Here is a 22760-nt window from a genome sequence, read left to right as displayed (position 1 = left end):
CAGGAGCTCCATCGTGCATAAACCACATGTTGTGTCGTACTTGTAAAGACACATGTTCTAGCAGCACAGGTAGAGTATCCCGTATGAAATCATGATAACGTGCTCCACTGAGCGTAGGTGGAAGAACGTGGGGCCCAATCAAGACATCACCAACAATGCCTGCCCAAACGTTCACAGAAAATCTGTGTTGATGACGTGATTGCACAATTGCGTGCGGATTTTCGTCAGCCCACACATGTTGTTGTGAAAATTTACAATTTGATCACGTTGGAATGAAGCCTCATCCGTAAAGAGAACATTTGCACTGAAATGAGGATTGACACATTGTTGGATGAACCGTTCGCAGAAGTGTACCCGTGGAGGCCAATCAGCTGCTGATAGTGCCTGCACACGCTGTACATGGTACGGAAACAACTGGTTCTCCCGTAGCACTCTCCATACAGTGAAGTGGTCAGCGTTACCTTGTACAGCAGCAACTTCTCTGACGCTGACATTAGGGTTATCGTCAACTGCACGAAGAATTGCCTCGTCCCTTGCAGGTGTCCTCGTCGTTCTAGGTCTTCCCCAGTCGTGAATCATAGGCTGGAATGTTCCGTGATCCCTAAGATGCCGATCAATTGCTTCGAACGTCTTCCTGTCGGGACACCTTCGTTCTGGAAATCTGTCTCGATACAAACGTACCGCGCCACGGCTATTGCCCCATGCTAATCCATACATCAAATGGGCATCTGCCAACTCCGCATTTGTAAACATTGCACTGACTGCAAAACCATGTTCGTGATGAACACTAACCTGTTGATGCTACGTACTGATGTGCTTGATGCTAGTACTGTAGAGCAATGAGTCGCATGTCAACACAAGCACCGAAGTCAACATTACCTTCCTTCAAATGGGCCAACTGGCGGTGAATCGAGGAAGTACAGTACATACTGACGAAATTAAAACGAGCTCTAACATGGAAATTAAGCGTTTCCGGGCACATGTCCACATAACATCTTTTCTGTATTTGTGTGTGAGGAATGTTTTCTGAAAGTTTGGCCATACCTTTTTGTAACACCCTGTATATATAGTGTTTGATGTGTTCTAGAGTTATACTGGTGGACACAACAGATACTTCTGGTGATGAGCATGCAATTAGTGACTACTTTGGAAGATGATTTGGCATCTCTGCATATTGAACAAATCAATATTTCTTTCACTGTTGGCAGAACTAACTGAAATTTAGTATTTTCAAGAAACAGCCGGGGGTGGAAAGTGTCTTTATTATTATTATTATCATTATTATTATTGCAGTGTTCATAAATTTGTTATATCTCTTCTTGAAGTGATTTGAATTTTGTATACAGTGGCAACTTCTGGAGAGAAAACACTCACTGTACTTATTGAGTTTCAGAGCTGACATGTCCACATCCTGCTACAATGCACAAGTTCAGGGGTACCACACCATCTGGAGGGAGATATACGTTGCGGACAGTTATTTCCTGTGTCGTCTGTATCCTGCCAGCTACAGTTTCAAGAGGAGTTTGAAGGGACACAGATTCACTAAATACCGAGTTCAGGATATAACTGCAAACTCCACTTCACACACTATTATGTGCCACCGCAATTCCTTTGGTCTTAGGGGTCCTCTTTCTGGATTTTTCTCACTGATCCTTGGGTTTCTCTGGGTGGTGGGGCTCCACTGATTCAGTCTCTGGGATTGAGGATTATCGTGAAGCCCTACAACCAGCTGCTTTTGGGCACTTCAGCCACTGGCAAGTGTCATCTTTCCGACTAACAGAAATCTAGGAAGGGAGTAACCGAAAGGGGTCCCTTCTTAGCGAGAGGAGCTGAAGAATACTTACATTTCTCTGGCTGAGAAGTGGGGACTGGTGTCTCCCTGATGGTTGGTGATGGTTGGGAGGACAGTGCTCCCGAGGTAGGTGGTGCGGGAGCAACAGGGAGGGAAGTGCCCCCCCCCCTCCCTCCCCCCACCGCCACCATCAAGGGGGCAGGTGTAGTCTTCTGTAGCCGACTGGAACTCGTAGAACTGATAGGGCTACAACTTGAAAAAAGAGACAGCATTGGTCGTATATTTTTTTTTTTTTTTTTTTTTTACTATTGCAATAGTAAAAAATATACGACCAATGCTGTCTCTTTTTTCAAGTATACCTGTTATCTGGTCGTAGTGCACAAGACAACATGGAGTCGCCAATCAGGGCTACAACTGTTCTCGTAGCGGCGGCATAAGAGGAGGTCACAGCCACAGGATGTAGACGCTCAAATTTCCTCTTGGTCTCGGTGTAGGTGAGTCGGTTCAGGGCCTTGTATTCCATGATTTTCCTTTCTTGCTGTAAAATCCAGCAGTCTGGTGAGCAAGGGGAACAATGCTCTCCGCAATTGACACAGATGGGAGGGGGGCACATGGAGTACTGGGATGGGATGGACGTCCACAATCTCGACACGTGATGCTGGAAGTATGGTGTGAAGACTTATGGCAGAACTTCCAGCACTTAAAGCACCGCATTGGGGGAGGGATATATGGATTGACATCACAGCGGTAGACTATCACCTTGACCTTCTTGGGTAATATGTCACCCTCGAAGGCCAAGATGAAGGCACTGGTGGCAACCTGATTATCCCCTGGACCCCAATGGACGTACCGGATGAAATGAACTCTTCGTCACTCAAAGTTGGCGCACAGCTCGTTGTCAGACTGCAAAAGGAGGTCCCTGTCGAATATAATACCTTGGACCATATTTAAGCTCTTATAAGGTGTGATGGTAATGGAAACATGCCCAAGCTTGTCACAAGCAAGTAATGCCCCTGACTCGACAGAGGGTGCCGTTATTATCAAGTTTGACCCTGAACGCATTTTGGATAAGCCCTCCACCTCCCCAAACTTGTCCTCTAAATGCTCTATAAAAAACTGACACTTCATCGAGACAAAGGAGTCCCCATCACCTCTTGTACATTTGAAGTACTGGGGTCAATAAGGTTCACTGCCATCCTTAGCCTGATGTTCCTCCCATGGTGTGGCCAAGGAGGGGAACGATTTAGGTTCATACTTCCTTGCATTGTACTGAGACTTGGAACGCTTAGAGAATGCTGGCATTTGATCACCAGAAAGTGATGATGTAGTATGCTCCATCACGCATCATCTGTCCTGATGCCACCCACTCCGACTAGGGGCCCTCCCCACAGGTGCCACCTAGACGCAGCAAAGGCCACCTAGTAGGATGTCCATTGCCGGGAGTCCCAATGAAACAGGGTGACAGGCATTTACTCCTTGGCATACTTGGGGAGCTAACGGTGCAGGCATCAGCAGAGCAATCCATGTGTAGTTAGGGGGGTACAATCAACAGGGTACATGGCGGCCCTACACAACGGACTGGATACTGTGCTGGATATGAGGTCATCGTTGGTGCAGAAAATGACATTGCATAGTGGGTACAGGAAAATGCACCTGAAAAGGTGTACTCGCTCGAGAGATGGAGGATGAGTGGAACTGCAATGCCATGATGAGAAAGTGGGCTCAATATCTCAATGCACGATGGACACTATACACCATGTAAGGTGCCCTTCTCCAATTGGCTCGCTCTTTGGGAAAATTTTGAAAAATGGAGGTCAAACCCTACAGGGGACCATCACATAAAGGCTGAAAGGTGTGAGACTCCTTTTAGTCACCTCTTATGACAGGCAGGAATGCCTTGGGCTTATTCTAACCCACGGGCCCGCAGGGGGGTTTAAGCTATGTCACAGCAATTTTCCCAGTTTATTATTCATTCGAAACCCAATTATATTATATTTGTGGAAGACATCTGTTATCCTGTCTGACATGGACCCATGGTGTGACAACAAACTATACTTTCCCACTTTCTTGGTAACCACTACTTTCTTTCCCATTCTATTAAACTATTTCTTCTAATCTTCCTGATTGCCACCTCAGTAAAGCCATTAGCTACCCAGACCTGAAAATCAAGACAGTTTCCTCTTCAATCACATCTTTAGAGCAAACTAGCCTAGCTAGCTGATAAAACAATGATGTAAGAAATGCAAAATTTTACATAGTGGATGGCATGAATCATGTAATATAATCAAATTTGTAGCCGTTGGCTTATAATATATCTCAACTTTAACAGTATGTCCTATTCTGGTGATTTGTTTGTCCAAAATATTAACTGAATCCTCTACTTTGATTTCATGAGTAAACTCCATATTTCTGTGTAAGGAATTAAGATTATTTGCTAGCTCCTGAAAGTCTTTTTCATCATGTGAAAAAATTATGAAAATGTCAGTGGCTTATCTGGAACACACTGTAATCTTTTTGCATACTGCAGTGTATGATCACATAATTTGTTCTCTAAAAAGTTCATAAAAATTATTGACAGGATGCCTGGAAGACATGAGCCCATTGTAAGGTCATATTTCTAGTGATACAGTTTCTAATTAAAAGTAAAATAACTAAAAGATCTGGATCATGGGATCTACTTTTCCAAATTTCCTAAAATTGTTATAAATAATTTCTAATATTTCATCAGCTGGTACATTATTATACAGATTCTTAACATCAAATGAGCAGATTTCATGCTGTTGTAAATTGTCCTTTGATTTTTTCAATGATTTACTTGTGAGTAGGTAGAAACTATGAGAGTCCCAATCTCACTGTTCTTTCTTTTAAATTTCTCTCTGTTTAATGGAATTCTTAATGAAAGCATGTAATTTATTCAGTGAACTGTATTTCGTATATTGCAAACATTAAGATGACATGTAACAGTACCTTTCTTTTATGAAATCTGCACTATTGCACTGTGCTTTACTGTTCAGTTTACAGCACAACTGAGCTGGTAAAAACAAAATAATTATTTTCATTAACTTTGTATCAATCATGATGCCCTCTACTGAAATTATGAACAAATCATACAGAATGTGGTTTCATACGATATCATCATAAATGGAATGTCTTGCATTATTATACTGTTTTTATAATTGAGCTTCTAACACATTAGTGCTGACTGAGATTTTATCATTTTATATTAACATTACAATTTTACACGCCATCAGAAGTGCTGCCATCTAGCAATATCAGTTTACGTCATGGTTCCATTAGCGGCGCATTGACGCTGTAACTGTAGTCAGTCAATGGTTAGGTCTACTTCCTGAATACAACAGCACATGTTATGCTTGACATTTGTGCAGACATTACTCAATGCCCTCGTCAATGTATATAATGATCTTAGATGGTTTGCACTTATGCTCTTCAAAATTGTGTATAATTAATTTCATTTGATATTTATATAACCTCCTTGTCTTTGGTAAAGCTGTATTGTATGATATCATCAGTTGCACCTCTATTATTTGTTACCATGTCATCTGATAATAAATGTAGCCTGTTTGCACATATATGAAAGGCAAATCTGCTATTGGTTGCTCCATTCCATGTATTTCAATATGCTTGGATCCTCCATGGCATTTTGTAGCCAAACTGGTACAGACATAGCTGCTCAACCCTAACCCACTCTTTTAAGGCAACCCTTCTGAGGTCACACAGTGTGTGAAGAGCTTTCAATGAATTTCAACGTAAAATTCTGTCAAATGATCTGGCTTAGAATCCAAATAGTTATGGTCTTCTGTATAGTTAGTACGCAGATCAGAATCACCTATTTAGTCTCTCAGTGACCATACTGGCACTGAAGCAGGAGATGAAATAGAAAAGGCTGATATACTGAACTCGGTCTTCTGAAATCGGAGGCTGAAGTGTCCTGTGCGACGTGCCATGTTCTCCACCACTGCTACATCCCAAGGCAGCAGTCGTAAGACGGCTGACTGTGGCCAAACACATCTTCAGCTGTTCCCCAATTGTGGTCAGCTACTCCTGTACCCCCACACAACAAACACACATCCTATCCACCCTATTACTAGCTTGAGAATTAACTATAAAAACATGTAACTTTCTACCTTCCTGACTTGTTACCAGTGGAATGCAGCTGGCCATCCAAAAGAAATCACAACTCTACTATAGACTGCACGAATCTACACATTACAGTTACCAAAACACAAGGTTACACCTCTCAAATACAAACACAGCATGGAATTCAAGCATTAAACTATGAAGAAACACACAGAAAACTGAATACATAACTCGTTGCTCTGCTTGTCAGTCACAGGTGGCAGCTGGAAACTAAGTAGTTGTGGTGCAGCCTGATCTACTTCTTAGCCTGAGGTCCAAGATAGGCAAAAACATGACAGTTGGTATCCGAGTTGTCAAACACAATGAATATGAAGCCATGACAATAACTTAATTCTTTTTATGGCAAGTACATCTAGATATGTACTCCGCAATCCACTGTACATTGCATGACGGAGGATACCACATACCACCACTAGCCATTTACACATATTTTATGCATATACAGTTTAATGACTATTGTTTCGATGACATCATAAGTCAAAGGAAACAGTCAGTATCAGTAGATTCAATATTTCCTGCTACTTCTTTGGACAGGCAGATGTACAGTTTTCACTAGATTAATTACGTGGTGTGTGACAATTAAAAGTGCTGGAACTGCCACACAGAAAACTCACATGTAATTTTTTCCCTAGTTAGAGTTGCCACACACAACGGATTTTGCAGACAATCCATGTTTTTATGTTAGAAGATGAATGTCCTGAATGAAAAGATAAAAGGCCGTGAAAGTAGTGAGTGTTTAATATATGTGATCATGACCATAGGTATGCACCCGGTCTTGCACTAACAGTGACAACGGAAGCAGTCCAATAACTGATTCTCTGGGAATTTTGTAGTTTCCAGATCCTATGTTTCTGGTGCCTTCCTCGTGTTTCTGACTCTTGTTCTGTAGTTTGTATGAGGTTAATATTCAGCTGCTTGGAGAGTAATTCAAAATTTGAACAAAATCTACCATTACTCATGACATCATTAGATGGAACTTTAAAATCAAATTGCAGTCGCAACAAAAAGTTCGCTTCCGAGAAGAACACACATATCAGTTTCTGAGCATGGAAGATGGAAGAAATGAAAATGAGGATTTTTGTAAAGAATGTGAGCAGTAACTTCAGTGCATATACTATAAAGCACAATTTCTTTTCATATCCATTGAAATTAACAAGCAACATTTAATTACAAAGTTTTCTATTATAATCAGCATAGAAACAATTTTACAACATTGGAAATTCAGTGTTGAGGCTAACCTCTAAGGTAAACTGTTTGGGCCCTGGGCTGCTTGTACTTCACTGTTCTTGCATGCTTTTATGATTCCTATTCAGACAACTATTTGCATTACTATTAAATAATTGAAGAAATTGAAATCAATCAAAGACTAACCTAAAGCTACTGTTGTACAAGGGGTGGTCGAAAAGTTTCTAGTCCACGATAGTTACGGTAATGTCTTGCACAAACAACACCATCTACTTTTATAATGATCCTTTTTGGGTATGCAAGTCAAATTTAGCAGCTCCAGCTTTGTTAGTTTTGCTGCTAGGATGTGTTGTATACCACAGTGTAAGCAAAATGGCGAACATTGAGAGACTCAAGAACCGTGCTGTGATTGAATATCTTCATTTGATGGGAATGATGCCCAAGGAAATTGCGGAGGATGTGCAGAATACACTTAAGGACAGTGCTCAGTCTTGTGCAACAGTGAAAAACTTCATGTCCAACTTCAAGCATGGAAGAACGACTGTGGAAGATGCGTAAAGGAGCGGAAGGCCTGTCACCGTTGCCACTGATGAAATAATAACTTAAATTCATGATACGATTTCACAGGGTTGTCGAACAATGTTGCAGCACATTGAAACCACATTTTGAATCTTCCATGGGCATGCTCATGACGTTGTGGATATTTCAGGAATGCGGAAAGTTTCATCTTGGTGGGTCCTGACAGACTTGAATGCAGATCAGAAACAGGAGTGTGTGCAATGTTGTGAAGAAATACCCGCCAATTTGCAGCAGATGAAGACGGCTTTCTTGCAAGGTATGTGACAATGGACGAAACATGGATTCACCACTTTCATCCTGAGACAAAACAACAGTCACAATAATAGAAACACCCTTCATCCCCTACCCCAAAAGCATCCTGGGTGCAAAAATCAGCCAGTAAGGTGATGGCATCAGTCTTCTGGGATGCAGAAGGGGTAATTATGGTGGATTACTTGCAGAAGGGCATAACTTATCAATGCATCATACTACTGCACCCTCCCGCACTGTTTGAGAGAAAAAAAAAAGAGGGCATGAAAAATTGACATGCGGAGTTCTTTTGCATCAGGACAACACACAAGTGCACAAAGCCCTTGCAACACTGGAAACTGTGTGTGATTGTGGCTTTGGATTGTTATATCATCTGCTATATTCTCCAGATTTGGTTCCATCAAACTTTTTTCTTTTCCCAAACCTAAAAAAAGACCTCAAAGGATGGCGATTTGACAATGACGACACAGTGATTGATGCTGTCAATGCTTGGTTGGACTTGAAATCAAATACCTTTTATTTGAATGGTTTTCCAAAGTTATCCGAGCATGCCCACAAGTTTGTTAGTGTGCATGGGTATTATATTGAAAAATAAATTGGTATTATGAAATTTCTGTCATTGTTTATTTGTTAGGCTAGAAACGGTTTGACCCACCCTGATACTGGTAGTGTACCTAACTTAAATGCAACATAATAACTGTCAATGTGGCCTAAAAACATTAATTAGCATGTCTAAGGTTAAGTCTCAACTAATCCTTAATTATTTCATTACAGTTGTTACATTTCAATCTCCGATGGTTGGGAAACGAACTCTGAATGACCATTTTACAAGCAAGAAACATATAAGAGCTGTGCATTCAGCTTCAACTTTGAAACAGTTGACCAGTTTCTTTAGTGGTAATCAAAGAGAATCAAATAAGTTTCTTACAGCAGAACACACACTTGCATTTCATGCTGTGAAACACCACTATTCTTAGAATTCTTCTTCATGCACAACAAAAATCATTTATAAGATTTTTAATGATTGAAAGGTAGCTGTTCAGTTTTCGAGTAAAAAAAGTAACTCTGAAGCAATTGTTAATTATATTATATCACCTTTCATAAAATATAATGTATGACATAGCCCATCAAAAGTGAATAATGTAGGGATCAGTACAGGTGGCAGTAATAACAACCATGTAACAATGTTTCCTGTTCTGGCACAATATTTTGGTATCACAGGATTTGTTCAGTGTAATTTACTATATTTAAATGAGTGCGACAATAAAATCTCCAGTACACTGAGTGTGTATATAAAGTGATTTCTGAATTCAGTCTTAGTGACAAAGGTTGAGTTTTTGGTGTCGATAATACTAACTTTGGAAGTGTTGGAAGAAAAGGAAAAAACAATATAGTCAGAAAACTTGAACACAAACTAAACTGGTCTACAGTACAGGTAAATTGCCCAATTCATGTGTTACATAATGCAATCCAAGATGGGACAGATATACTTTCACAAGAGATTCAAAGTATTATTACCAAAGTGTATAACTACCTTTTAATTTATAATGTTCACGTAGCTGCACTAAAGGATTTTTGTGATTGAAAGCACATGGAGGAAAAGACGGAGATTAGTGTTTAACATCCCATCGACAACGAGGTCATTAGATATGGAGCACAAGCTCAGATTAGAGAAGGGTAGGGAAAGAAATCATCTGTGTCCTTTCAAAGGAACCATCCCGACATTTGCCTGAAGTGATTTAGAGAAATTACGCAAAACCTAAATCAGGATAGCCGGACGCTGGTTTGAACCATCATCCTCCTGGATACGAGTCCAGTGTGCTAACCACTGCGCCACCTCACTCAGTTTACTGCATATAACACACAAAGATTTACTCAGGCATGTAAAAACTAGGTGGGTGAGCTTACATCCTACAAGTGAAAGGTTCATGTACATGTTTGAGGCTCTTAAATCATACTTTCTATTTCTTGTTAAGTGTCCAAGTCTCCTCAGATCTTTTTTCCTTATTCTTCTGGAAAAATTTACTTACACGTCCTGCATACTCATATGAGTTCATTTCAAAAGGCAATTACAAGCATTAAGAAATATGATATATCTGTGAGTGAGTTTAGGTTGCAGCTTAAGGGCATTGTGCATGTTTTTAGAGGTCAGAAAACATTTAACTTCATGACTTCTAAAGTAAAAGAATTTATGTCAGATCTGACACAGTATCAACTGTTAGAATTTCACGAGGAAGTCAAGGCAATTTATCAGATACTTATAGATTGCCTCATGAAATAGAGCCAGCCTTTATGTCAACTTAAAACATTTTGAATGGATACTGTTGTGAAGACTGTACCTGATTGGTAAAGTGCAGAATGTTCATTGAACTGGACGCAAGAAACTTGTAAAACGGATGAGAGATTGCTGTTTGATCTGGTAGTAAATCTTGAATGTTTTCTGGGAGACACCAAGAATCAGAACTTGGAGATTATACCTCATAAAAAGTGGGTAAAATCATTTGAAGATTGTTTTTCTGATAAGCAATTTTCAGAACTACTTGGGATTGTGCTACACTATTTCTCCATTCCAGGGCATAATGCTAATGGGGAGAAAGTATTTTCTATAGTGAGCACACAATTTACAGAAGAAAGGAACAGGATGGCTTTAACTTCAGTCAATGCAATGCTCCAAATTCAGTATAACATAAAAAATATAAGTTGCATTCATTTTTGCAGACTCATTCAGAATCTGAGCACGTTCACGTTTTCTGTTCAATGCTCAGAGAAATATGACTTGTACAAAGCTTGGTGTAAAATATATCTCAACTGTAGCAACACAATTATGTACATTTTAGCAATTTGGGTTTAATGTTTCAATTAAAAAGTTAGTTAATATGAACTTAATTTAATTTTCTTCATTAATGACGACTCCTTTGCTGACAGCATTAATGCCTGGACTAATTCCCTTCAGTAATTACAACTCCTTTGCTGATGGTGACAATGCTTGGACTATTTCCTTGGTTTTGGTTCTTGGATTATGGAAACCCTACCTTTAGTGGTTATTTGAAATGCTACTGGCGATGTCCTCAACCACCCAAAAACAAATAAATGTTACAACTTAATACAATGGCGTTGCTGTGGAAAAAAATAAAAGGAATCAACTCACCAGCTGCTTTGGATTCATGTTGTACAGGATCCGATCAGCATTTTCACTATCTCCTCTACTTTCCATGATTGCTAAGAGTAATTTTGAGGCATTATTTTTCAGCTCCAAGACAAGATCCATTCTTGTTTTTCCGAGAGGATTTATATCATTTAGTATGAGTGCCGTAATGATATCGAGACCATTTGATTCATGAGTAGCAATACAATTCTGGTTGTCATGGCAAGGACCTTGGCAATACTCTGTCAAAGTCTCTAAGGTCTGGTTGATGAGATGAACATTATTCTCATTTATGTATAGCCCAAGCAAGCCCAGTCCTCCAGTTGTGGAGCCGCAGATGCAATCCAGAAACATCAGTGTTTCTGACACCAAGTTATAATATGTCTTGTTATTTTGAGTTCGCAGAAGATTCTGTTGGGAGGAAAAAAAACTGTAGCTACCAACACTAAAATGTAGAACAATGTATATTTATATGCCTGTTAATGACTCAACACCTCTACTATTTTCATACTAAATATGACTTCATAACATTTTTCATAGTACAGTGTGAAACATTCCATGAAAATGATACAAAGTACATAGTTTGACCATACAAGAATAACAAATAACACAAATAATCTTAAAGATAATATATTTTCAAATTTAGCAGCTACACAAATAGAAATACAGTGAAACCCCACTTTTACACTTTTCAAGGCACTTCAAAAAATGGTGTAAAATGCGGGAAAATGTAAAATGTGGGGAATAACTTTCTAAGCTGCAAAAGTTATGTATAGTATAACCCCTCGCATTTTATGTATGTGCACATAATAGGCATAAAATACTCAAGTCGGGGACTAGTTTATTATCTAATATTAGTTTATTATCTAACAAAAACCACTGATATAATGGGAACTGATAACTGGGAAGCAGAAACGTTTGACTCAATTTCATATGTCATTATCGATGTTTTTGGAATGCCTGCAGCTGTCATTTATTATTTAAATAATGAAACACTGCATCAGTTACATATTTTTTCATGCTCAGCAATGTGCATTTTGAGAATTTTTTCTCGATATCGAGTGCACATATATTTACGTAAGCATTTTGTGTGGTGTTTGCATGTGTGTTTTTCTGCATCTTTTGAACTGTAGTTGTCTTTTTGAGATTATCCAGTATTGTGCTTCCTCAGTAATGTAGAAAACCACACACACGCAAACTATCACTAACATTGTTTTTTGTGTAACATTACAAAAAATATGTACGTAAATATTGCACTAACAATGAGAATAAATCCTTGAAACACGTTTTGCTCAGCATGAGAATGTACGTAATTTGCACTGCGTTTAAACAAAAAACATCTGAGCAAACTGAATGAATGCTACAAGCTGCTGAAAGACGAAACACACTAAATATGGTTCAACAGAGGTGTGACGACGATTACAACTATCACAAAACTGTGCAAGTGCTGAAGAGACAGTTTGTTAATTGTTGTGATTCATCATGATACCTTTATTCGTACAAACCTAGTTATGGGGTTATACTGAACAATTTCTGATTTAGGGTTATTAGATCAAAGAGCTCTTGTCCTCAAAATTCCCTCATTGTCACTGACAGAAACAAAAGCACAGGGTGTACGAAATAAATTTTTCTACAGAAAATTGTGTAAACTTTGCAAATATCTTTAGCAATGAATCCTAGGCAGAAGTGCTGTCCCACACAAATACTGATGATGCATATCATTTCCTGCTCTTTAAATTTCATGGGATTTTTGAGACATGCTTTCCGAAGAAGCTATCAAAAATTGGATCCCGTGGTAACATGTATACAAGCTCCTAGATCACATCTGGCATTAAAAATTCTTGTAGAAGTCAAAAAGACTAATTTTTAAAATGAAAACATCCACAAATCCACAGCTGATAGACTATGTTAAGAATTACATGAGCATCTATCAAAAAATTATTGCTAAGGCAAAATTTCCAACAAATGACAGCTTAAGTAGACAACTGGAAAACAAGTCAAATACTGTTTTGGCAATTTTGAAGCCCCAAACAGGGAAAAGATGTGAATAACAGGATATCATTCTCAAACATGCATCACACATTAATATTGAAAAGAAATCCATATTACACAAATAATTATTTCATTAATGTAACAGCTTCATTAAGTTTGAAATTTATGGGGAAGACAAAACCAAAAGGTCGAAATGTTCAAAAGCTGCTTATAGTATGAGGCAGATTCAACAGTGTTAAAACTTGTAAAGAGCTTGAAACTTAAAATGTCAGCAAGAGTAGGTGAAGGACTGGTGTCTTTCATAGTTGTCCCTGCTCCACAAAAAATTGTCAAGTTATCATTTAGTGAAGGAGCATTTCTCAAAAGGTTGAAAATATCGGAAGTGGAGCCATTATTTAAAAATGAAGACATCTGTAAGGCAGGAAACTATCAGCCAATATTATTCCTTCTGGAACTCTCCAAAATATTGGAAAAATTGATGAAATCCAGAATGAAATTTTCACTCTGCAGCGGAGTGTGCACTGACATGAAACTTCCTGGCAGATTAAAACTGTGTGTCAGACCAAGACTCGAACTCGGGACCTTTGCCTTTCACAGGCAAGTGCTCTACCAACTGAGTTTCAATTGATGAAATGCCAAATCAAAAAATATCTAAAAGACCATAAGGTACTATCCAGTAGTCAGCATTGCTTTCAGTCAGGTAAAATCACAGAAAAGGCAGTAATGTGCTACACTGAACAAATAATGAGACATCTAGAAAAAAAAAACAATAGCATATCAGGAGTTAATTTAGTTCTTTCCAAAGCATATGATATTGTCAAGCATGGCATCCATTTAGAAAAATTTAAGGCACTAGGTATTCAAGGGCCTGGCAAAACGGGGTTTGAATCATCCCTACGAAACTGAACACAGATTGTAGAAGTGATGCCACCTTACTCAAATCACAAAATCACTTTAGCTTGAGGTAGGAAAAAAAGTGGAAATAGGACTACCACAGGGCAGAATTCTTGGTCCACACTACTTCTTACCTGTATAAATGATGTACACACCCTAGATATTACAGCCAAAGTCATATGCTGTCCACAGATGATGATAATCGTGCCACAGCAATTGCTGCACAAAACTACCAACAAAGACCTCATGTATGTCCACTCTTTCTGCCAAAGCAATTGCTGCATAGAATTACCAATAAAGACCTGATGTATGTCCACTCTTTGTTTAATGCAAACAAGTTGACGTTAAATGTAAATACAACAAATTACATGCAGTTTGCAACAATAAGTCAAAAGAGAAATCTACATCTAGCCATAGACACGAGAAAATCTAGGCCAATGCTGGAGATTCACATCCCCCCCCCCCCCTTACAATTATGACAGATGTTTTTATCTCAGAAGCTGCCAGGATGGCAAACTTCGGCTATTTTCAGTCTCTTACAATACATGTAATAATATTTTGGGATTTCACCACTTGCCACTTAAAACAATTTCTTTTACTCATTTGTTACAGAAGAGGGCTATCCGAATAATAATAAATAGTCCTCCACAAGCACACTGAAAACCCATTCAGAAAACTTACAAATACTAACATTCATTATATGCAGATGAGTTTATATATAAGGGCCTACCTTGAATACTGACAAATGCTGACTTTCATAGTTACAGCACTACATACACAGCAAAAACAAAAAGAACTAACACAAAAGGCATGTGAGTCACAGTGGTTTTAAACTTTTACAACAGACTATACAGTCTATATCAGAAAGTTGCAAGACAAAAATAAATTTAAAGCGAGATTTAAGAAATGCCTACTTGAACAATGCTTTTACTTGGTAATACGCTGAACAATGACATTTTTGAAATAACGTCTCTAATGATCGAAAACTGTAAGTACAGTCTTTTGGCAGCAAACATTTTCTTTATATTTAAATATCTAACAAACAGCTGTTGTGTGATGTAAAACCTGTACTAAATCATTGTTGTGTATAAAAGGATTTGCTGGCTGAGGTGGTCTATGAAGAAGCGCGTATGATTTCTAATAACAGCAGTCATATACATATATAAACTGTATGAAATGTATTGTATCATTTTGCGTTATTTGTGTGTATTATTTTGCGTATACATGATGTAAATAATAACTGTTTCCAACATACCACAGTAATATAGAGGAAGTCAAGATGAACAATTTTATATGGGACACTTCTCGTCTATCAAGTCAGCAAAGTACATCAAAATTGGCCTACAAAAACCACATAAGTTACTACAGCACACGCATGTCGCATGAGATTTTAAATTTTCTCACTCTCTACACGCAAATTATTAGCCCAAGAGAAAAATTTAAAAGAACCCTTTTGTAGGAAATTTAATGTAGTTTAATTTTTTACTCAAATATATTTTCACTAAAGGCTACAGTTTACAAGTTAACAGGTACTGTACAAAAGTGATCTACAAACACACCCCCAACCCCATACTCATCCCCCATCAGTCATGATTTCATTTATGTTGTGGCACTTCCTCCTACCACTGTACAAAAATTTGAGACTATACAAATTATTTCCTATATTCAAACTTTTCTTGTCTTCACTGAGTATGTCGTTATGTCATCAGCTTTGTTGGATATTTCGTTAAATAACATGCCCATGAGAATAGTAAAAGAAGAATGATTTTTGCAAAAAATAATAAAGTTGACAATTTCAACCACACTTAACCATTGCAAGCACAACAGTTTCATAGTCAGAAAGCCAGACAAACAAAACGATTTAATCGCTAATTTCATGCTGATAAAATTCACAAAACTGTTAGATAAATTTTAAATAAACATCAGTTTTACAATCTGTAAGTGCACAACTAAGTCAATGGTGCAATTAAGACAAAAAAAGGTCAAATATGAGAAATAATTCACATAGTCACAAATTTTTGTACAGTGACAGGAGAGAGTGCTGTGAACATACTAGAAATCCAGACTGGTGGGGAATGAAAGTGGGGATAGGGATGCGTTTGAAGGCAGAGTGTGAGAGAACATGAAAATCTTGTGTTATGTGTATGTGCTGTAGGTAAGGTGTTTTTCTACGTAGATTTGAGTTACTTTCATAACTGATACATCAAAGGTGTCCTGCATAAAACTGTTCAGCTTGAATTAATCTACACCAATGTTGGACACTGTAAACAATTATCATTTCCAGTCTGCATATTTGTATTTTCCACTTATCTGTGATTATTATTATTATTTCTTTACTTTCTCAGACGTTAAGTCTGGTTAAAAATGGAAAGTGATGCGGACCTTGATCAAGCGTGACTTCCTTTTAACTGTATGGTATATGTTATATTGCATTTAGGAACTTTCGGGTAATTGAACATGTATCAATAATTACAGATTTCTGTAGTCATATATATAAGTTTGGATGTAGTTGTATTGCATTGATGTACTGGTGGATATTGTGTGGTATGACTCCTGTAATTGATAGTATAATTGGTATAATGTCAACTTTATCCTGATGCCACATGTCTTTGACTTCCTCAGCCAGTTGGATGTATTTTTCAATTTTTTCTCCTGTTTTCTTTTGTATATTTGTTGTATTGGGTATGGATATTTCAATTAGTTGTGTTAATTTCTTCTTTTTATTGGTGAGTATGATGTCAGGTTTGTTATGTGGTGGTGTTTTATCTGTTATAATGGTTCTGTTCCAGTATAATTTGTATTCATCATTCTCCAGTACATTTTGTGGTGCATACTTGTATGTGGGAACGCGTTGTTTTATTAGTTTATATTGTATGGCAAGTTGTTGGTGAATTATTTTTGCTACATTGTCATGTCTTCTGGGGTATTCTGTATTTGCTAATATTGTACATCCGCTTGTGATGTGATCTACTGTTTCTATTTGTTGTTTGCAAAGTCTGCATTTATCTGTTGTGGTATTGGGATCTTTAACAATATGCTTGCTGTAATATCTGGTGTTTATTGTTTGATCCTGTATTGCAATCATGAATCCTTCCGTCTCACTGTATATATTGCCTTTCCTTAGCCATGTGTTGGATGCGTCTTGATCGATGTGTGGCTGTGTTAGATGATACGGGTGCTTGCCATGTAGTGTTTTCTTTTTCCAATTTACTTCCCTCGGATCTGTTGATGTTATGTGATCTAAAGGGTTGTAGAAGTGGTTATGAAGTTGCAGTGGTGTAGCCGATGTATTTATATGAGTGATTGCTTTGTGTATTTTGCTAGTTTCTACTCGTTCTAGAAAGAATTTTCTTAAATTGCCTACCTGTCCGTAATGTAGGTTTTTTATGTCGATGAATCCCCTTCCTACTTCCTTTCTGCTTAATGTGAATCTTTCAGTTGCTGAATGTATGTGATGTATTCTATATTTGTGGCATTGTGATTGTGTAAGTGTATTGAGTGCTTCTAGGTCTGTGTTACTCCATTTCACTACTCCAAATGAGTAGGTCAATATTGGTATAGCATAAGTATTTATAGCTTTTGTCTTGTTTCTTGCTGTCAATTCTGTTTTCAGTATTTTTGTTAGTCTTTGTCTATATTTTTCTTTTAGTTCTTCTTTAATATTTGTATTATCTATTCCTATTTTTTGTCTGTATCCTAGATATTTATAGGCATCTGTTTTTTCCATCGCTTCTATGCAGTCGCTGTGGTTATCCAATATGTAATCTTCTTGTTTAGTGTGTTTTCCCTTGACTATGCTATTTTTCTTACATTTGTCTATTCCAAAAGCCATATTTATATCATTGCTGAATACTTCTGTTATCTTTAGTAATTGGTTGAGTTGTTGATTTGTTGCTGCCAGTAGTTTTAGATCATCCATGTATAGCAAATGTGTGATTTTGTGTGGGTATGTTCCAGTAATATTGTATCCATAATGTGTATTATTTAGCATGTTGGATAGTGGGTTCAGAGCAAGACAGAACCAGAAAGGACTTAATGAGTCTCATTGGTATATTCCACGCTTAATGTGTATTGGCTGTGATATTATTTGAATTTGTTTGGATATTAAGTGTGGTTTTCCAATTTTTCATTTCTATGTTTAGGAACTGTATCAATTTAGGATCTACTTTGTATATTTCCAATATTTGTAGTAACTATGAGCGGGGTACACTATCAAAAGCTTTTTGGTAATCAATGTATGCATAGTGTAGCGACCTTTGTTTAGTTTTAGCTTGATATATCACCTCTGCATCTATTATCAGTTGCTCTTTACATCCTCGTGCTCTTTTGCAACAGCCGTTTTGTTCTTCATTTATAATTTTGTTCTGTGTTGTATGTGTCATTAGTTTCTGTGTAATGACTGAAGTTAATATTTTGTATATTGTTGGTAGGCATGTTATGGGGCGATATTTAGCTGGGTTTGCTGTGTCTGCTCGATCTTTAAGTTTCAGATAAGTTATTCCATGTGTAAGTGTATCAGAGAATGTGTATGGGTCTGCAATGTAACTGTTAAATAATTTAGTTAGATGTGAATGTGTTGAGGTGAACTTCTTTAGCCAGAAATTTGCTATTTTATCTTTTCCAGGGGCTTTCCAATTGTGAGTAGAATTAATTGCTTGGGTGACTTCATGTTGCAAAATTATCACTTCAGGCATTTGTGGTATCATCTTGTATGTGTCTGTTTCTGCTTGTATCCACCGTGCATGCCTGTTATGTTGTACCGGGTTTGACCATATGTTGCTCCAGAAGTGTTCCATGTCTGTTATGTTTGGTGGATTGTCTATTTTAATGTGTGTGTTATCTATTGTCTGGTAAAATCTCTTTTGGTTTGTGTTGAATGTTTGGTTTTGTTTCCTTCTATTTTCAATTTTTTTGTATCTTCTAAGTCGTTTGGCCAATGCTTGTAATTTCTGCTTCTTTTCATCTAATTGCCCTATCGCTTCTTGTTGTGAGATTTTACCTAACATTTTTCTTTTTTTTCTGACATTTCATTTCTTATAAATTGTGTTAGCTGTCCGATGTCTTTTCTCAGTTTTTCTATTCTGATCTGTAGCCTGTGTTGCCATGCTGGTTTTGTGGGTTTCTTCTGTGTGTTGGTTGGTTCTGATCTCTCCCTAGTGTGTATATTTAGTGTAGTGAGTGCTCCTATATAAACAAGTAGTTGTAACTCTTCCATAGTTGTGTTTTCATTTATTTTGTTGTGTATGATTGTGTTGATAGTTTTTATTGTTGTTTCGACTTGTGGGTTATTTGGCGGTCTATGCAAGAATGGTCTAATGTCTGTATTTGTGCCTTTGTATTCCATACGTCAGCTGAAATTTTTCTTCTATATCTAATGTGTGTCACTTCGTGTTCTATTTGTGCTTGTTCTGGTGGCTGTCTTAAGATTTCATTTTCCTCTGATTGTTTAATTGATGCGTGTTCTTCTTTGTTTGTTTGCTCTGGGATGTTTGAGTCCATTACTGTATTTTCTTCTTCTTCTTCTTCTTCTGATTGCACATTATTTTGTTCCAGTATCTGTTGTACTTGTTGTTTGCTGTTTTCTCATTCTGACTGGGGTATCCTGTTATTTTTTATTATTACACGAATCTGATCAGCTAGTCGTTGTTCTGTTAAAAATTTTAATTCTGGGTATCTGGTAATAAATGTTGTGTATACTTGTGATCGGTACCCAGTTGTGTTGGTTCCTAGGTTTGTTGCTTGGTAATAACAGAACATGAGGTGTCGATTAACTTCATCTGACCATCTCATCCCCTGTCTTTGTTTTCCTTCCAGGGTGGTCGCAGGAAGCATATTCTGCAAAACACCTCTATTTGGATTTAAATCATTTTCCAGTTGGCTAGCAGTGTCGTTACCATTGTGGGCGGGCATAGGGTTCAAGCGTCATCCCCGACCATGACGGCGCTTGTCCGAGGCTTCTTTAGTTCTGTCCTGAACCAACTAATCACACTAGAAGGGGGGTTAGCCCTATTAGTGGTTTGTTCTTTTCGTCACCTTTTACGACTGGCAGAACATACCGGAGGCCTATTCTTTTCCCGGACCTCCACGGGGTTTATTATTATTATTATTATTATTATTATTATTATTATTAGTGAATGTCCCCATTGGAGAACGATAAGAAGGAGATTTTCAATATTCCTTAGGGTTCTTCTTATTTTCCCAATATTTCTTCATTTTTTCCCTGGAAGGTCTTCATTGTTTCTTCAGTCCACTTTGGTTGGGATGGTTTTGGTTCCATCTCTGGAATAATTTTCCACTTAATTTTGCTTCTGAACCTATCCCTGTCTGATGTGTTTGTTACGCCAATCTTTGCTTTTGTCAAATCTTTCTCAACTTCAGTTACCCAAGGTATTGATGCTTTGAAAGATGTCATGTATTCCAATAGATGTTTAGTTAGTCTGTTTTCAGTTAATCTGTCCAGGTGTCCACAGAACTTCATTTATCTCTTTCTGATGTCAATGTCAATGTTTGATACTTTTTCTGTTATCTCGATGGTCTGCAGTCTGTATCCATCTTATGTGTATCATAGTCCCATAATGTTTCTAATAATATTTCTCTCTCCTTTCTTAATTTCTTGTAAATCTAGTTTTCAATTCAATGAGAGTGTTTCACTTGCATATGTGGCTGTCGGTTTGATTACTGTGTTGTAGTGTCTGATTTTAGTGCCTTTTGACAGGCATTTTTTGTTATACAAATTTGAAACGAGTCCAGATGCTTTCTTGATTTTCTGCAATCTGTTTCTTTTTGTGCTATTTTTTCTCAATTTCTGTTGGTTCAATAATTTCATAGAGGTACTTACAGTGTTTTACTCTACTGATTATTTATTTATATGTATATTTGGACAACATCCATACAATATTTTTTGTCTATGGAATGATACAGAAATAAATATATGCTATTCTTAGGTGCAGATCTCTCACAATTCACTAACATGAACCCAACACAGACACCTACTGAGGGAGAAGTTAACCATTGTGAATGGAGGCTGCCTTTTTGAGTGCAGTATTTTCAAAAATAATCTGCAAATTGTTGATTGACAATCTGCTCAGCTATGCCACAAGATATTGCTTCAGTACAGCTTCAGATAACTATGTGCCTCTAGTGACTTAGGGAAACAATGAAAAATCTCAATCTAGGTTGCCACACAGGGAACTGAAGCCCAGACCTCATGAATGTAAGTCCAATGGGTTAATCATGAGAGCAACTAGCTTACTTTATCCAGCTGGCACTTGCTCAGGAGCAAGAAAATAGTAAAATAATTCCTGTCTTCAACTACGTATAATACACCTGTAATCCAGTACTCCAACTTAGCATTTTTAAGTGTAATTGAGGAAATACAATAGCAGTTAAGAAGACTGTTCAATCCTGCAAGAAGGAAAGGGCAATGGGCTAAATATCGGAAGGCCTTTGTCAAACACAACCTTGTGATTAAGCAAGAGCAACTATCATCCTGGAAATGGAAAGTACAGCTACTTGTGCTAGACTTCACAAAATTTTCACCATAATACCAACTAATCCAGGATGTACTCTAAGGAAGGAGGATGGTGACTACACAGAGACAGCAAGCAAGACGCTGGAAGTGCTTCTCAAGACTCACTTCCCTCAGTGTTCTATGGCAGACAACATAGCCCAAGATTCAGTCCCTGAGAGGCAGTGATTTACAGGCAATCAAGGGGCGTACAGTAAATCTCTTAGAGCACGTGCTGATTTCAAACAAAAATCCAGTGGTCCGTGGGAACATTTCAACCATTCAAGTCACCAGTCCCACATGAAATCTTTCCACATCTACTGCAACCAGCAGGAAACAGTTTAATTAGATGCCTATGTAGGCTGTTAGGATTAGTCTATCAGTAGGAATCATTTCTAATGCTTATATGACAGTGAGGATTGTTTTCATTCTGAAGCCAGGGATAACTGATCATACCAAGGCCAAGGATATGAGACTGCAGTCTGTCCTCCTTTCTTTTAAAGACATTAGAAAATTGGTTAATATGCACATTAGGGAAATGAGGCTAACTGAGGTTCCTCTACATATAAAACAACAGGCTCATAAATCAGGCCAATCACGGGAAGCACCACTTCACTAATGCCAACTTAATGGGAAGGTGGATAAAGCACTACACTTTCAGGAAATTGCTCTCTGCATCCTCCTGAATATCGAGGAGGCTTTTAGCAATAAGACCTTTCAATCCATGGTTAGAGATGCAGAAGAAAATGGCACTGAGGCCACCACATATATAAGTGGATTAATATCATGTTGAGCAGAAGAAAGGCAGACACCACTTTGATGAATGAAAAAAATGGTGATCAACTCCACTAAAGGGTGTCCACAAAGAGAGATTTTGTCCCCACTACTGGGGAATCTAGTGGTGAATGAACTCATTGAAGAGTTAAATACTATAGGATACTTTTGCCAATGATATGCAAATGACTTAGTCATAGTAATACTTAGCAAATTTTTTAGAACACTGGCACAATGTGGATATGTTGTACAAAACTGGTGCAGGAAACACAATCTAAGGGTCAGCCCCAGGAAATCTGTTGCTGCAGTATTCACAAGGAAGCTTAACGGTACACTTACTGGAATCTTAAGTTTCCTGATGAAACTCTGCCAGCAGAGGGGTACTGAAGTATCTAGTGGTAACCTTGGATGCAAAACTATGATGGGTCCCTCACATAAGGAATATGTGTTCCAAGGGAAAAGGTACTGTTATGAGCACTAGAAGA

The 22760-nt window shown here is 37.8% G+C and overlaps 1 protein-coding gene across 1 annotated transcript in view; it reads right to left on the bottom strand.

Moving 5' to 3' along the window:
• The window catches only part of LOC126469900 (inositol 1,4,5-trisphosphate receptor), a 345163-nt gene that overhangs the window by 79437 nt on the left and 242966 nt on the right, over window positions 1-22760 (bottom strand). The window contains exon 36 of the mRNA XM_050097248.1: window positions 11112-11519. Coding sequence (XP_049953205.1) covers window positions 11112-11519 — 408 coding nt within the window. The remainder of the gene's footprint in view (window positions 1-11111; window positions 11520-22760) is intronic.

Source organism: Schistocerca serialis, chromosome 3 (genome assembly GCF_023864345.2).
Source record: "Schistocerca serialis cubense isolate TAMUIC-IGC-003099 chromosome 3, iqSchSeri2.2, whole genome shotgun sequence".
Classification (NCBI taxonomy): Eukaryota; Metazoa; Arthropoda; class Insecta; order Orthoptera; family Acrididae; genus Schistocerca; species Schistocerca serialis.
The sequence above is the reverse complement of the archived record's forward strand: the minus strand, read 5'-3'. Positions and strand labels throughout refer to the sequence as shown.